The sequence below is a fragment of the Cryptomeria japonica genome, chromosome 10 (assembly GCF_030272615.1).
Source record: "Cryptomeria japonica chromosome 10, Sugi_1.0, whole genome shotgun sequence".
Classification (NCBI taxonomy): Eukaryota; Viridiplantae; Streptophyta; class Pinopsida; order Cupressales; family Cupressaceae; genus Cryptomeria; species Cryptomeria japonica.
The window spans coordinates 347359101-347377597 of NC_081414.1; the positions used below are offsets into that span (position 1 = coordinate 347359101).

Here is an 18497-nt window from a genome sequence, read left to right on the forward strand (position 1 = left end):
CCCATCTCATTTTGATATATATTATCATAAGGAAATGAGAACTATAGTAAAGAAATCAAGAAATCAAGAAATCAAGCATTGGATCATTCATCATCAAGCATTTCTAGAGGTCTTCAAGGCTGCATATTCTTCATATATCCATTGTGTAGCAACATTACATCATTCATTTGCAAGCATGTGTGTGATTAGGGTTTTGTCATGTTCATGCCATTTTATAGAACATATGTGATTACCTTCAAGAAGCAAAGAATCATCATCACTCATTGCAGATCTAAGATATACTTTTCCATCATTTATTTCAAGTATTTGCAATATTTCATTCAAGGTTGATTCCTCAACCAAGGTTTGACTTAGGCAAACCCCTATTCCCAACCTATTTCCCTTTCTTTTTGTGTGTAGGAAACACGTGCATAGCTATACTTCTCAAGATAAGCTTCAGACATAGAGATAGAACAACCCTTTTTGGTGTGTAGAAAATTCAGAGGACCACGTTGCAGCTCCACGGTCCCTTCTTTTTTAGGGGATTTTCGTAGGGCAGATTTGAATTAGCTCATATTATTCAAATCCAGGTGCACAACAAAATCCCGAACCTGTAGCTCATTATTTTCTCAATTTTGTCTTCAATTCTCAGCATTTTACCCTAAATCAACACTTCAACTTATAAAAGAGGGAAAAACACATCATAATCAATCAATCCACTTAGTATTTAGTCCTTATCTAATTTGTGACTGAATCTAGTGAATTCCTCCCCCAAAGCGAAAATTGATTTGGTGATTTCTCCTTCTATGTTGCAAATTGCCAAATCAATGTTTCCCCTTTACAATGGCCATCGGTAGTACTTATGTTGTTTTGAAGTCTGAAGATGTGGTGGGTTCCTTACTTGGTGAAGAGATACAAAGGAAGGTATCCATTAATTCGAAGGAAGCCCTAATTGTTCATGGATGTTCTAAGGAAAAAGACAATCTTTTGAATGAGAAGAGCAATAAGTCCAAATCCAAAGGGAGACACTAGTAGAAATATGACAAATAAATGACCAAGTGACTAGAACTTTTAGTCAGGACAAGTAAAAATGATCAAATTCTAGTCATTTTTTGCAATACAATTATAAATGACTAAATAAATGACTACTTTAATCATCGGGTAAGAAAGCACGACTAAATAATTAGTTACACAAATAAAAATGACTAAATAAATGACTAATTTGATCATCAGAGAAAATACACAACTAAGCATTAGTTGATTTATGCTTGAACAATAGTTATATATGTGTGTGTGTGTGTACATATATATGTATATATGTCATGACAAGTAAAAATGACCAAATTCTAGTAATTGTTTGCAATACAACTATAAATGATTAAATAAATGACTAATTTAGTCATCGGGTAAGAAAGCATGACTAAATAATTAGTTTTTGATAAAAATAAATGAGTTTTACAGGGACCTGAAACCTGAAGTATTACAACAACCGGCCAATAGCCAAACCAGCAAGAAACAACAGCAAAACAAGGGAGCAACCCCGAACAAAAACAAAAATAAAGGAAATGTAGACAAACAAGCCAAAGCAAAATAAAAAGCTCTAAGTTAAGTGAGAGCACCACATCCTTGTTCTTTTGGATGGAAATCCTATTGATTTCCTCAAGCTCCTCCATGATGAATCTGGAGGTACCCTTGTTGCTACTTCTGCTCTTGGTTCTAGAACTAGGTCCAGTGGTTTTGCTGTCTCTAGCAACCATATCATCTCCTCCAAGATCTTTCATCGGATCATTGTGATAGGATCTATAATCAACAACCATGGCATTAATATTTTCAAGCCCCTCAATGCTATTGTTCATGGCTGCTTTACTAATGTTGAGCAGGTTCTTGAGATTTTTCTTAATCTCAGCCATGGATTGTTCCACCTTATCAATCCTTTGTTCATGATTGCATTTCATCACCTCAACATTATGGGAGAGTTTTTGAGTCATAATCATGAGTTTCTCTGGTTTGCTGGGTTCAAGGGAAGCAATGAAAATGTCAATTATTTCTTTAACCTCCATTTTGAGGGTGTCAATTTCGCGCTCGACCCACTTCCAACAGCTCTTCTAGCTTCTGGTGGCTTCCATGACCAGATTCATTAGACTACCAGCCTTCTGATTTCCACAACTCTCTTCATTGGATATGGTCCCCTGTTTTTCTTTCTGGACATTGAGAGGGGTGTCCAGTTTAATCCCTTGGTTCGTAATCTTCGGGCTGTGATCCTTAGTCACCAGCTTTTTCTTTTTGGTGAGGGGTTCGGCCTTGGAGTTCAACTTGCAGTTGGTTTTGTTTTTGCTAGCCACCCATTTGGGGGGATTCTTGCTTTCGAGTGTCCTAGGAGTGACCATCATTTCCTTTTCATCCGCAGGTTCGTATTCAGGGTCATCAACAGGAACCCCACTATCATCCAGGTCCATCTCCGAGTCAGAGACATCTTGGACCTCCGTCTGCAGGCCAATCTTAGCAAGCATGGGCATAATTTCAAGGGATTTAGCGTGTTCCATGATAAGGACCATAAGTCCCTCATGGAGAACAGGATTGTTAGGGTTCTTCAGGTGCTTTTCCAGGCTATTCTCAAGGGAGGAGGCTAGATAGTAGGGAACAAAGATAATTTTACCGCGTTGAAAATGATTTAAGATAGTGAAATGGTAGGAGAAGACGCTTGCATGCCTGCCATCGAGGGTGATATACGTCACTATAAACTCAGCCATGTCAGCCCATGGGGCCATGAGGTCTTTTCTATTATAGCTGCCATCGACCATCTTGGTGACAATGGAGTGCTCCTTGTCTTTGTCAAAGAAACTCGATAAGTCCTCCCCAATTTTTCTATCCCTATAAAATCTTCTTCTAGTCGTAGCCAAACTAGTGACCATCGTCACCAAAGTTTCATCAATCTGATAATCGGCACCATAAGCTTTGAGACTCCCTTTTTTCCATTCATTAACAAAGGCCTCCATAATCAGAGGAGAGGGGCCATGAAGCCGGTCTAGGTAGGGGATGAGACCACCATCGACGACTTCCTGCGAGACATCTTTATTCTTTTTCCACTTCTCACAAGTAGAGGGCGCTTGTCTGTTCTTATCCCCTCCCATTATGCTCCTGGTCACCAAATGATAGGAGAAGGGGCTCACTATCACCAACCAGTCGTAGAAAATGGGCCACACCCAAAGGATATCCAAACAGTAGAAGAAAAACCACACAATGACATAGGAAATCCAGTCGTCGGGGAGGTTTCTAGATTTTTTATTAGGGAAAACCAGAAAGAGCCGTTTCCCTATCAACTCAGTCATGTTATGATGAGGGATCATTGATTAAAGCAGTAATCATTACGTGCCAGATCACATAGATTTTCGGGGAAAGCATCCCTGCTAGTCCACCAGTTGGTTGCCACGTATCCCAGTGCCATATTGGCCAGTAGATCCATCGCCTTATTGCCTTCCTGGTATATGTGCTAGATTTTGAAATTTGTCAGTTCATTAATTATATTTCGACAATCCTTGATCAGGCTGTCAATCATCCAGCTAGGATCTGTGCGATCACTCAGGCCGTTGATAGTGTTTAGCAAGGCAGATTCCAGCCACACTTTAGTAAACCCTTCTCTTTTAGCCATGTGTAGCCCAATTTGGGCAGCACTGGCTTCTGCATAGTGGTTAGTCTAGGTGCCCAGGGGGAGCGCCACTGCAGTAAACCGGTAGACCAAAGTGATTCCTAGCCACTCCCCCGCACCTGACCAACCCAGGATTTCCTTTAGCCACCCCATCCACATTGATTTTGATCCAGCCCATAGGGGGAGGATGCCATATAACATTTTGTCTGCACTGCTTGGTTTTGTGGACTAGGTTGACAATATTCCAATCAATTTGCCATTGATTGATAGTATCCCAATCCTCCTAGAGAGTAGGAATGGGGGAGTCATTCTTTCTCCTGGGGCAGGAGTGGGGAAAGTTTTCTTTGATAGCATTGTGAATTCTAGCAGCCATAACAAAAGGAGGAGTTTCCAAGTCCTTGAAGACTCTATTGTTTCTTTCTTTCCAGATGCCCCAGGCAATATGAGGAAGAGATAACTTCCAGAGAACAACTAAGGCCTGATTATCAGAAGGGCATTTCCATTCAAACCACATTCGCTAGGTAGAAACAGGGAAGACCTAGGCAATGTTCCAAATATTAAGGAAGTGATTCTAGATATCTTTGGCATAGGCGCAATGCAACAACAAATGACCAGCATTTTCCTCCGCCTCTTTACAGAGAAAACATCTATTAGAGAGAGGAATACCTCTTCTGCAAAGATTATCAATGGTAGAGATCTTGCCTTGCATAAACAACCAAAAAAAGATGTTAATTTTAGGAATTAGGAATTTGTTCTAGATACCCACCCAATAGGGGGGGGGAGGAGGATATAGAGATGAACTTATAGGTATCAACAACTTTGAACTGCCCAGAAGAGGAGAAGTTCCATAACACTTCATCCTCCCCTTAAGAGTGGGGGATGTGGATACAATTCAACCAAGGTTGCATAGGTCTTAGATCATTATCAACAGAAGAGAGGTCCAACCATTCTCCATTTCTAATGTAATCAGCCACCTAGACGCTAATTTTTCTGAGGCATAATTTTTTGTAGGGGGAGCCCAAACAGAGTCTGATAGGGGGGCATCACCAGTCCAGCAGTCATCCCAAAATATGATTCTGGTACCATTACCTAGCATCCATCTGCAACCATGCAAGATAACTTTGGAGGAGCCAAAGAAATTGCTCCAAAAATCAGGGACCACGTTGGGGAGCTCATAAGTTTCCAGAGTGATTTGGACATCAGGAATATGGTACTTAAGTTTGAATATACCAGTCCATTCATTATTCTTCTTAAGACATCTCCATAGCTTCTTGGACATCAGGGCTTTATTGAAGTCTCTCAAATTTCGGATATCCAGACCTCCCATGAGTTTGGGCAAGCAAACTTGATTCCAAGCCACAAGGTGTAATCTATTTTTGGATTTAGTTCCAGTCCATAAATTGTTTTCTGAATTCTTTCCAATTTATCCATGATTTTGACTGGGATTTTGAATAGACTCATACCATAAATCAGGAGGCTCTGAAGTGAGGCTTTGAGTAATTGGAGCTTACCAGCTTGGCTTAGCAAGGCGCCTTTCTATCCAGCCAATTTGTTTTGGAGTTTGTTTATAAGATTCACCCAAAAAGATTTAGGAGCTGGGCCCTAGCAGAGGGGAAGGCTCAGATAGGAATCCAACAAAGTTCCAATTTTGCAGCCAATAATCGAGGCAATCTTAACTTTCCTGTGCTCAGGGGTGTTAAAGAAGAAGATGGAGCTTTTAGCCAGGCTAATTTTTTTTTGTCCTGAGCCATGTTCATATATATTCAGAATAGTTTTTAAATTCTTGGCTTCTTTGATCGAACCTTCCCCCATTAAGAGAGTGTTGTCAACAAATTGTTGGTGAGAGCAAGTGGGGGCCTGAGAGGAGGGCTGAAGGCCCATAATATTGCCATTTTTGACGTCCCTCTGAATTATTCTGCTAAGAGTTTCACTCATCAGAATGAAAAGGAAAGGAGATAGAGGATCCCCTTGTCGTATGCCCCTAGACCTAGAGAAAAAACCGGAGGCAAATCCATTAATCAACACAAAGACGACTAAATAATTAGTTACACATAAAAATGACTAAATAAATGACTAATTTGATCAGGCTGAAGGCCCATAATATTGCCATTTTTGACGTCCCTCTGAATTATTCTGCTAAGAGTTTCACTCATCAGAATGAAAAGGAAAGGAGATAGAGGATCCCCTTGTCGTATGCCCCTAGACCTAGAGAAAAAACCGGAGGCAAATCCATTAATCAACACAAAGACGACTAAATAATTAGTTACACATAAAAATGACTAAATAAATGACTAATTTGATCATCAGATAAAATACACATCTAAACATCAGTCGATTTATGCTTGAACAACAATTATATATATATATATATATATATATATATATATATATATATATATATATATATATATATATATATATATATATATATACAAATAAATATTTATATATTTATATGTGGCAAGAAAATACACGAAACCATGTAAAGTCAAGCACATTCACAATAAGGTCATCAAACGAAGCATACATGAAATAAATAAATTAACAATCAAACCATCCAAGTTCATTTGACAAAGGCCTTGCTGCTCCTTCTTTCTTCTCTAATTGTGCTTGTATGTTGGCTCAATCCATTGTGCAAATCATATGAAGCAAGGGAAAAAGCATGATAGGTGAGAATACTTTAAGATTTGAAAGTATAGGAACTCAAGAGAATGATAGCATAAATGTAAACTCCTAAGATGTCAAAATGAGGAGACAAGAGCCCATTTTATAGACTTTTGAAATCACATTGAACGGACAAGATCAGCTCAATTCGACGGTTGAGATTTCGTGCAAGAATGAGTTAAAAGAGAAATTGTCATTAGAAGTGAAGAGAAAAAAGAGTTAAATAAAAATAAAATGGAAGCTTATATTTGCACTCCAAATATTCCATTTAAACTTGAATGAATGCCATAGAAGACTATGACACAAACTATGACAAGTGGAGAGAAAATGGGAGAAGGGAAAATGAGGTGGAATTAATAATTTAAAATTATTAATTTCACTCATAACTCAAATTAGCCAATTAACATATTAAAATATTAATTGTAGGAAAAAGGTGAAAGAATAAATAATATTCATTTATTTATTGAAAAGGGAGGACATGTTAGTAAGAAAAGGGATTGATTAATTATATAATTATTCAACCTAGGGGAAATGATTTGAATAATTTAAGATACCAACCCGATTGTTGAATTAGGTCTATATATATATATATATCACAAAGTATGATCCGAAACGTTGATGCAAAAATCTTACGCACAATCGAATCCAGAAATGCACTCTTGAGGATTATTAATTATCACAAATTCAATCTGATTTGATTGTAAGAATCAAAGTTTGGACAAAGGTTAACAAAAAAATCTAGACACAAAGGTTGACACAATGACCTACTTGTCTCTCACTAATGGAACCATAAAATTCACTTCGTCTTGCACCCCAGGAACCTTTAACCAATGACAAACCTCACACAAGTCCACCAACCATATTATTAGTTTGGGTTAGTCTAAACAAAATCAATATATTAAATTTACAAACACATGAAAAGAATAGTAATTTCATTCAATAGTATTAGCATTAAGGTTCACAATCGACACACACATAAGTCCACATAACAAAATACAAAACTCCACCCCTAGTCTAAATTACATTAGGGTTATGATCTCACAAAAGAATTGATGAATTTTGTAAGAGATATGACATGCATTTCCAAGGAGCATACGATATTTCTTAACATTTATGAACACTTCTTTATATCAACGAAATTCCAAATACATCCATCATTTATGAATGGTTTAAAGGCTAAACTAAAATGCAAAATCTTTATCTAAACATCGAGTGGCAGTGGTGGAGATAAAAGAATAAATGTATGTAATTAACCCTCTCAAAATCATTTTACGATAATTTATTTTCTTATATTTTTTGAAAAACAAGTACCGTACACCACTAGCATTTATAGTTTACAAGTCCAGCTACTCAGATATTTCTTAACATTTATGAACACTTCTTTATATCAACGAAATTCCAAATACATCCATCATTTATGAATGGTTTAAAGGCTAAACTAAAATGCAAAATCTTTATCTAAACATCGAGTGGCAGTGGTGGAGATAAAAGAATAAATGTATGTAATTAACCCTCTCAAAATCATTTTACGATAATTTATTTTCTTATATTTTTTGAAAAACAAGTACCGTACACCACTAGCATTTATAGTTTACAGGTCCAGCCACTCATTATTGTGCAATATGGCCCAAAGTACCTAGTGTGACCTGGTAAAGCAAAGAGTAAAGGAAATTCCGCTTTTTAGCTCTCCCGTACCAAGTTCCGACCCTGCTACGAAGCAATCGAAGAGAAAATGCTTTCTTTTCCCCATTCAATTCACAGATGCAGGAGCACAACAAAATCTTCACCATTAAATTGGAAGATTTCACAGTACATTAAATTCATTTCTAAGTTTAAAGAGATCTGTCAGGAAGAGACGAGCCAAAGCGAGAGGATTTCCTTTAACAAGGTAAATGGCGCGCGCAGCTTCCAGATATCCGTGCCCTTAAGTTGTGCTCTACCATTGGAGCAGCTTATGAAGGTTGAAGGAGCTGTATAAGCCGTAGCAGTGGACGGAGAGCTAACAGTTGAAAAAGGAGCGACGACGGAAAATCTGCCTCTCAGTGAAGTTGAGGGATTCTATTTTCTGCAAATTTGCTTTTCAGCGAAGTTGAGGGATTTTATTTTCTGCAAATCTGCGTTTCAGTGAAGTTTAAGGATTTTATTTTCTGCAAATTTGCTTTTCAGTGAAGTTGAGGGATTTTATTTTCTGCAAATCTGCGTTTCAGTGAAGTTTAGGGATTTTATTTTCTGTTTTGATGGGGTTTCTAACGTTTTAGCTTTTAGTTTTTATAGCCTTTTACATGATGTTTTGACCGATTATCATGCAATTGCCTGTACAAACCCTCCTTTTTCTGGGATCAATGCTGTTTATTTCCTCTGTAATACACATACTCTCACTTTTCCTTTTATTTTTTCCGAGGGTCGAACCAGCCGAAGAATTTTTTTCCTTAAGAAGTAGAACTGTTTTCGGATTTAATTTGTTCATCCAGTGAAAGATTCCTGTTTGTAGTATATTACTATCCACATTTATTCGGAATTATAGAAAAAGGTGAAAGAAATATTACACCATTTTCAACATCAATAAACAGAGTAGCTTGCATTGTTTCAGACGAAAAAAAATAGCAGCAGACGAAAAAAAATAGTAGCAGATATCTATCTTTACAGTGGGGAAACATTTACTTAGGGAAAGTAAGTGTTTTATTATGAGTGAGATTGATTATCATACCATTTTAAACATCATTAAACAGAGTAGTTTGCATTGTTTTAATATTAAAAAAATAGAGGCAGCTATTGTCTTTACAGTGGGAAAACATTTACAGGAGGGAAAGTATGTGTTTCATTTTGATTATTATTTAATTTTAATTTTAAATTTTGTAAAGGATTATCTAATTTTTAATTTTAAAATATAATTTGAAAAATTAAAATGGATGTTCCAAAAAAAAAGTGTCATTCTTTCACTTTAAAAAATAATGATTTATTTTTAAGGACATTAAATTTTCACAGTTCATTATAATAAACACTAATGATTTCTAGATTTAATTATGTAAAATTTTTGAATTTATTTTTTATTTATTTTTAATTCATAAAACATGATTATTCAGACCATCTTTCAGCATTTATTGAGATTACAAGAAACTTGCCTTAAATATATTTATTTAATCATTTTAAGTCTCACCATAAAATTAAAATTAAATCTCTATAATAAAAATTTAATATTGTTATCAATTGTACCTATCTCTTTGATATTGTTAAAAATTTAATTATTTTTTAAAATTAAATAGACTTATCTTTAAATACACTCTAGATATTCTTTTTCTCCATAGATTTTAAAATACAATTCTGTAAAATATATGCACTTATAATTGTTAGTAATATACAATCTTAAACAATTTAAATTTTTTAATAATTAAGTTGATGTAAATTTTTGGGACATAGACGGAAGGCAATGACCAAGAAATTATAGAGTAATATAATTTTTTGTAATTTGACTCGCACTAAAATCTTTTTGTTTATGGACAGGCTTTAAATGTTTTGTATTTGATAAACTCAGCGGGAATGTATATTGGTGCAGTGAAATTTTATCCAATCTCTAGTGGATATATAATAAAACATTAGTTCCAAGGAGATCAGGTGAGCATTCAATTGCTTATCATTTTTGTTTCGTTCTTTGTTTAGTTGCATTGAAATAAATTTTACTTTTTATGGTTATATATCATGTTAAGAAGTTTTCCTAGTTTTGTATTGGAATCAAATATATTGTTAAATCTTTTTAAAAAGTTAATAGGATAATATTGTTAGTATTATTTTCATGAAAGTATTTTTTAATTTATAGTTAATAATTTATTATGTTTAGAAGTATAATTACAATTATAATTTAAGAAAATTGTAATGAAAGGAATGTATTTATTATATTTTTTTTAATATTTATATAAAAAATTTGAATATAAATTTGTGATAAAAAATTCAAATTTCTATTTTAAAAAGTATATATAGAAAAATATATATGATAGTCAAATTTCTATTTTAAAAAGTATATATTGAAAAAATATATATGATATTTAAATATTTAAATTATCTTTTACATTATATTGTATATAAAAATTTAAAATAATAAATATAGATAGAGAGGGGAGATGCAGCATGACTTTGAGAATCTTAGTTTTTGCTTTCATGGACTTGGTCTTATCATACCACTTTCCTTTCTTTCAAGAAGATTTTTATAGCCTTCCACATTATTGCAACTCCTTTTCTAAGTTTTCTCATTCTTGAGTAGTGTAAGCCTATTTACGAGCTTCAAGTCTTGATGACTCAATTGCAGATGTTGAGAGCACTAGCTTTGGGGTTTTTGAAAATGACACCACAAAGCAAGAAACCTAAAAAGTTTGTATGGCAGGGCATGGAAGAGCTCTGCTAATACTATTGATGTGATTTACTCATTCTCAAGTTTGATAGGGCATGCAAATGGATTCAGCATTTCACATTAGTAGATTATTTTGTGGGATGGATTCCATAAAAAAAAATGCTTTGTAGTTGGGTTAGCATTTCTTGGGTTTCTCATAATGTTTGTTTAGACATTATTCAAAATCTCTTCAAGTTTTTCTTTCTTTGTTTATTTTGATAAGGCCAACCATGTGGATGCTACCCTTAAGCGTGAGACTTTATATGTCCATAGCTCGTAGCTCTTTACTTTTCTTTTCCTTGTTGACTTAGAATTTTTATTGATTTGGAGCAACGAAAATTTAACATTTATTGTGGTTTGAGTTTTAGGGATTTTCTTTCCTTGTTGAACTTTCTTGGACCATATCACTTATTCTTTATGAAGAGTTGTTTACATTGAACCAAGAGTTGTTTACATTGAGCCCAACAAATCTTATTGTAGCTATCCTAAAATATGTTTTTGTTGAGGTATAAATCAATCCAAATACCTTAAGAAGTTATCAATATTCAAAAAGTAATATGAACTATAATTAAAGATGTTTGTATATCAATTTATCCAACACTTATTTTAGGTGTCCATCCTTTGAACATAAGATAAGGCATTGTCTATGTTGGGACTCAATTTTGTAGTGTCAAATTTTGCTTGAGTTTGTTCCCTTTTGAGTATCTTGACCTTTTTTTGGCTCACCATTCAGAATTGATTTGTTTGTGTGGATCCTTAGTTGTTAAAATTGCCTAAGTGTTTTCATGTGCTAATAACTACAAAAGCTCTAAAATCATAAGTGTTGGTCATTTTTTTGGTAAATTCTCTAAGTGTGGGTGGTTATTAGATTTTTGAACTTTCTCACGCAAGTATGCCATTTCGCACAAGTTTGATTTTTCTTTGTTTCTATCGACTTGTCGAACTTTCTCTTCCTACCATACCTTTATTACTCATTTTGACCTCTTTGGCCTTTAAGTTTTAACATTAAAAAATTGTCTATCTTTCAAATTGGAGTTTTAGACCATCCCATACCTAAGTACCTTTCCATCTCATCCCCAACTTCCTAATTCTCGGTCCTCTAAAAGTTTTTTATGTATACTTGTTACATTTTTTAACTTTCCCTTACCTATCATGCCTTCTTCGACCCTCCGACTCTCAAATATTCTTCTAAGCACTTCTTTGGAGTCAAAGTTTCAATCTTCCCTCTCCTTAGGTACTTGTTATAAGTTATGCTCGACTCGTGACCATTGAGATTTCAATACTTTCTTGCCGTTTTGGATTTGCTTTTTTAGACTTATTCGTTTTGCATATCATAATGAGGAGTTTCTTGTCACCCTAATTCTCAATGCCCCAACCAAAGGCATAAAGTATGATGTATTGTTATGGTTTTTTAAGGTATGTATGTTCATGACTTAGTAGTGTTACTGTTAATCAAGGAATTATTTTAAGTTATTCTAAATTCCAAATATTTAGAGAATCATGTTTAGTACATTTGTACCTTATCATTGTGTATGAAGCATTAAAATGAATCGTTGTAATGGATTATAAGAATATTGTCATCTTCATCTGCAGATGTAGGATCAAGGTGTATTATTAGCTATAGAAGTCATATGGAACTAGCTGATCTTGGTCTGGTGACAACTATAGGAGTCAAGTGTTCATTTGGGTATAGTTGCTATTTTTTATAGTCATGTGACAATATAATTAATTCAATTACCTTTTAAGGTATACCTTTGGAAATACCCTACTAGGTTTTAAACTAAGCTTGAAGTCTAGAAGAGATTATCCACTCTTGTTCATAGTCCTTAAACCATCCACAATTTGTTGATGAACATTGTTTTACTTTGTGATTAGTATGGAAATGAGATCCTAGCCTATGGATGCAAACTAAGATCTTAGATCTCCATAGGATATCATTAGGAATAATAATAAGGTTCAGTTACAATCCTAATAGGGGAGCTAAATACTTGGCCTTTTTTTTTTTTTTGATATGTAATAGATTTGAGATTTTGAAGTGTGTGTCTAAGATCTAGGTTTTAATGATAAGAAAATAGTAACTTCCAACAATAATAGTAAATTATAGAACAAAAAACCAACACAGTAAGCCAGATCTCAAAAGAGGACATAAAAAGGAACTTGTAATTGCAAGTTGAGCTTGAAAGTGCCAGATTAATGTGCTAGGTGCCTTAGCAACAAAAAGGTGAAGATTTTCTATCAAGAGGTCTTATAGGTTTCTCTCTTTGAAATTCAATTGAAAACAGTTGGACATGTGTGCTGGGCGCCCTAGTCCAGGGGTATTGGTAACTTTATAAGAGATCATTCTGAAGATAAAATAAGAATTGCCAAAAACTTAGAATTCGTCACATGCTTTTCAAATTCCCCCACAGAAAATTTCGCCAGGTATATTTAGCACTTAAGATTTGGACATCTAGTTTTGTCATGTAGCAATAACAATCCTAAAATCTTGTGCAATCAAGGCTAAAAGCATTGCCCTTAAATATTTGAACGAAGTAAGAAATTTTCAAGTTAGAAGATCAATATTGTCTACGGATGAAGAACTGCATCTTGTTTTTCACAAGAGTGCATTTAAGGGTTCTCGAATGCATCTAATTTCAAGTGTGGCTTTCATAATGTCTTTCACAGAAATGTTGTTTGAGATCTTAAACTCATCCAAAGTTAGCTTTCAGGACTTCTTCTTTACTCTGTTTTAAATTTTGACAGGGGCTTGTAGCTTGGATCTTTGTGGATTCTTCCTTGTAATTATAAATGGGTTCCAATCTACATGATGGAGATATTTTAATTTCCAAACATCCACTCGGACAGCCTGCTCTGGAGAAAAGGATTATGCACTACTCCAACTTCCATCATATTTTATTAGTGGGGGAAGGAGATTTTTCATTTTCTGCGGCTTTGGCCAAAGCATTTGGTTCTGCAGAAAACATCGTTGCCACCTCTCTTGACAGCAGAGGTTCAAAATCTTTCTTTCAATTTTTCTACTGGCAGTTTTTTTTCAAGTTTTGCCAATTATCAAAATTCTTCCCGTGTATTTGCATTGTATTCTGCTTGTGTATTCATGTCTCCCAACGATGCAGAGGAGGTCATAAGTTCATATAATTCCGGCCAAGATAACCTTCGGAGTTTGGAGAAGCGTAGAGCAATGACATTGCATAGTGTTGATGCAAAAACAATGAAAAAGCATGAGATATTAAGAGAGATGTTGTTCGATAGGATTGTCTTTAACTTCCCTCATGCAGGCTTCTTTGGGAAGGAAAATGATAACAAACTTATCAAGTAAGTTTTTTCAATTTTGAAACATTTCCTGGGGATATAAATATATCGGTAACAGATAAAATTCTAGATAAATAAAATGATGTTTTCTTGGATCCTCTCCTGCAGCAAGTAACCAAATTTCAATTTAGAAATTTTATAAATGTGAACTGTGTTTGTTGGGCAGAAAGCACCGTCATTTGTTGAAGATGTTCTTCAAGAATGGAATGGCTATGCTTAACAACATGGGAGAAATCCATGTTACCCACAAAGAAAAAGATCCATATGACAAGTGGAAACTTGTGGAACAAGCAGAAACATGCGGTTTGCTTTTTAAAGAATCCGTTGACTTTAACAAAGCAGAATACCCTGGCTACACTAATAGAAGAGGAGCGGGGCCTAACATTGGCTATACTTTCCATTTGGGAGAATGTCGGACTTACATGTTCATCGTAAGGTAAAATTATTACCATGCTTAGCTCATTATTTATTTTTTGGTGTGTAGGCTTGCATTAATGCATTTTTTCTTCCATGCTAAATTTCTCGTTTTGCATCTCCGCCATTAATGACTAAATGAATTCTGACGCTAGGGAATCCATGACCACACCATGTATGTCACTTAACTACAACAAAGAGTCAGTATATGAAGCTTTGAGATTGAAAGAAGATGCAGCTAATCAAAGAGATGCGACTATTTTGGAGCTTGGAATTGAAAGGAAAGCCAGAAAGGATGCTGAATCTGCAAAAGCAAATATTGAGGGTTCACTTAACTACAACAAAGAGTCAGTATATGACTTTCAAATCAAGAAAATCAATCAACTAGAGAGACAAAGAGATGATGCTCTTTATCAACAGGAAGCAGCCTGCAGGGAAAAGGAAAAGATTGCCAGACAACTAAATGAGGCCTCGAGATTAAAAGGAGAAGCAATTTATGAAAAAGAAAAGATTTTGAGGGAACGCAATGACCTTGCCAACCAAAAGGATGAAATTGATTATTGGGCTATTGTTGCGTTCTGTGGCTTGGGTCTTTGCAAAATTGTTTCTTCAATGTACAGTCGGAAGAAGTAAGCATAAAAGAATAAGTTGTTCTAATAACGAAGACTTAACAAACAATGCAGTTTCTGTTTATTGATCTTATAACTATTAACTTCAGTAACTCGGGTTATTTGCCAATGACATATTCTTAGTTAAAGATCACTGGATTTTTAAGTTTCAGCTTAACTGTAATAGCTTATGTGAAATATATGAGAAATTTACCTAGTAAATTCAGAATTCGGCACCTTTTTATTTGATTCTTGCCCTATAGATTACTCCTTGTATCAGAAAAGTCCTCCTGCCTAATGTGTGTTTGTGTTGAATTTCTTACCTTTCATGCTAATCGATGAGTTGAATTTCTTACCTTTCTTACAGTTAGGAACAATGAAGCGAGGAGAGAGATAGTTGAATTTACTGTTCAGTATTGATTTATACAAAATGTATAAAATCATGTCATTCCCTATAACCAGACAATGTTTTTAATTCCCATTTGGTGACGATAAGGACTACTTAATTCCCAGTCCAATTCTGGGTCCAGAAAATATTCTTAGAGCATATGCTCAGCTTATCAGATGCCAGCTGGTCATGGTGGCTAAAAGATCACACCCAATTGTAAGAGAAATTTCAGATCCACAAAGGCTCATAGAGTTACCTGGGACTATCCTGCTACAGGATGGGCATGCCCGCTGCCCAGTAATGAGCCATTAGAGATTATCACTTATTTGCAGAATTCACTTTCATTTAATAAATAGTTTTTTATTTTTATTTTTTGGATTTGATAAATTAGTGCAAATTTGATTTAGATAAGTTTTCCTCACAAAATTATTCTTTTCAATTCAAACTTAAATAATTTAAATATAAATCTTTGTCTATTTACTAATTGTTATGAATTGAGTTAAGTACAAATTGTGTTGCATTGATAATGAGGACAGTGTATTTAAATAGTAACTCTAACTAGAACGGATCATCTAGTGCATATTTAGCAATCTGGAATATGAGAAGAGTACCTAGGTCAAGAAGCTTAAACAAAATTCAGTCATATGTTTTGTTTTTTTTTAAATTTTTTTATTCTGTTCTTTGACATCACCTACTTTAATTTGTATTGTTAAAGTAAAAATTAACTCAGCAATTTGTATTTAGCTTAAATTTTGAAATGTTAAAAGTATTGTTTTCTTTGACATCATCTACTTGTTAGTTTTGATGATCCACTTATTTTTCTTCTTATCTTTCTTCAAATATTATTAATTGAGCAAGAAATGTCAATGATTTTTTAATAAACTTTTTGTGAAAGGAAAAGATCGAATCTTATAGATGTTCATAGGCGCAAGTTATTTGACAATTGTTGATACTTGATGTAGATCCATATTTAGTCCATCAACAAAAATAAGAAAACTCAAGTATACCGATCCTTAATTCATGAAATTATATTTTGTCCTATTCAACAATTTTTCATTGTAGTCTTTATAACACTAATCAAAGATGTTTCAAATGGTCTTTTCTATTACCAAAGACTAATATTATTCAAACATGGAGCACAATTGCTAATATGTGGCTTAAAAACCTTATTCATCAACCTAATGAAAGTATAGGTGCATTTGTTAATGTATATGGTATAACTAACCACTCCTACAAGCCTTATTATCTTGAATGAGATTTTCCACTCATCTCCTTTGTTATCTTGATATGATGATATTTACTTTTTTAATCTATCTTGTTAAAATGCCTCGCACCACTCATGCAATCAACAAGATCATCTAGACTTAGCAATGTGAATCTATATTTGATACCATTCTTCTTTATTGCTCTGGAGTCTATATAGATCCTCCATTTTGCTCCTTTCTTCATTGCTAAAACTATTAGTATTGCTTATGGACTAAAGTTTCTCATTATTATAGTTTTTTTGAATAATTCTTCTATTTGTCAATTCAAATAGGTACTTTCAATTGAAATCAATCTACGAGCTACCTAGTGATATGTATCAACTAGTAGTATTTTCTTAAGACTACCCACTGTCATCTTCTTCTTTCAAGGGTAACAATGCATGTCTTAATCCACTTTTCATTAACCTTTTAGCATTTTCTCTACCATCATGTATAATTTTTCTATCAAATTGTCTTGCTTTATCCAATAAAATCTGACAAATATCTAAAGGCGAGATGTCGTAGAGAGCTTCATTTTCATATCCTCCAATCATAAAATTTAAGACATTATTCACTAACTAGAATTTTATTGTCTTTTTGTAACTAAGATACTCTATATGCATTAGGATGCTCTAACCTTTTCAATGATTACCTTACAACATTTACCTCTTGATTTACATATGGTTCTAAACAATATTTTTTTATTCATAGGTCCATATTGCTCTCTTAATAAGTTTCTTGAAATCAATAATGTTTCACTCTGCCACATTCATCTTTTCATGCAGTGATATCTCTTCATCAACTTTTAGTTCTCTTGTAGTTTTCTCAAGTCTTCTTTCTTAACTTGTGTGTTGAAAAGAAGAACGAGATCAATGAGTGGCTATGACAAATGAAAAGAAACCCAAGAAATTTAGTCATGAAGATTAGAAAGAGGTGGATAAAAAGGCATGAGGTACTATCATATTGTGTCTTTAAGATTTTGTTTTCTTAAATGTGTCAAAACAAAAGACTGCATACACTTATTGGAACTAGATTGGTGAGATCCATCAAGCCAAAATTCTGGTAAATGAACTTTACTTGAAATAAAAAGTATTTTCATATATTCTAGAACAAGAAAAGTGAAGAAAATATGGCAAATTCCCAAGATGAAGATACAAAGGTAAAGATAGAGAAGTATATATAATGGTGAACTTGAAGGAAAGGATTATAGGGGAAGTCACTCCAAAAAGGTAATAATAAGGCCTCTTAAAATCACACCTCAAGCCTTGGAGTCTTCAATAGCCTTCATTATCTCCTTACCAATGAAGTTTTAACTTTTTTGAAAGAATGCAATAGGAAACCCATCTAGGATAGGGGCTTTATCATGATGCAATTGGAAGAATGCTGCCCTAATTTTCTCCTCTGAGAAGTTTTCCTTAACATCATTTTGTTTTGTTCCTCTGTAATTAACTTGGGAATGTTCCCTAGGATGCTCCTTTGAGGAAACAAATTCGATCCATTCCAATTATTGTGAAATTACTATAGTAGTTTAATTTTATTCTAATAACATCCATATCCTCTAATGTTAACTCATCCTCCATCCTAATTTTGGAAATTCTATTAATAGAGCTATGGGCTTTAGTGCTATTGTGAAAGAATTTTGAGTTTTTATCCTTGTCCTTGAACCAAGCTTCTCTTGATTTATGTTTCCAAAAGGTTTCTTCCAATGCTAAGATTTCCTCATACTCCTCAGTCAAACTTTTTTCTTGTACAAACTGCTCTTGGTCCATAACTTGTGCCAAAACTTCCTTACCGAGCTCCTCCAAATTAGCTTCAATGGACTTTTTGGTTTAAAAAATGTTCTTGAAATGAAGCCGATTCTAAT

The 18497-nt window shown here is 34.1% G+C and overlaps 1 protein-coding gene across 2 annotated transcripts; it reads left to right on the plus strand.

Moving 5' to 3' along the window:
* The first annotated feature begins 7927 nt into the window (after positions 1 to 7927).
* On the plus strand, positions 7928 to 15232 carry LOC131030307 (heavy metal-associated isoprenylated plant protein 41). Of its 2 annotated transcripts, none has more exons than XM_059213442.1 (6): positions 7928 to 8377; positions 9791 to 9901; positions 13413 to 13659; positions 13784 to 13982; positions 14146 to 14415; positions 14549 to 15232. In XM_059213442.1, exons 3-6 carry the CDS (start codon positions 13458 to 13460, stop codon positions 15024 to 15026), a joined length of 1149 nt encoding a protein of 382 aa, XP_059069425.1. In that variant the 5' UTR covers positions 7928 to 8377; positions 9791 to 9901; positions 13413 to 13457; the 3' UTR covers positions 15027 to 15232. The 2 variants fall into 2 exon arrangements, with proteins under 2 accessions (XP_059069425.1, XP_059069424.1); XM_059213441.1 differs by having other exon boundaries at positions 7928 to 8336.
* Positions 15233 to 18497: the final 3265 nt, after the last annotated feature.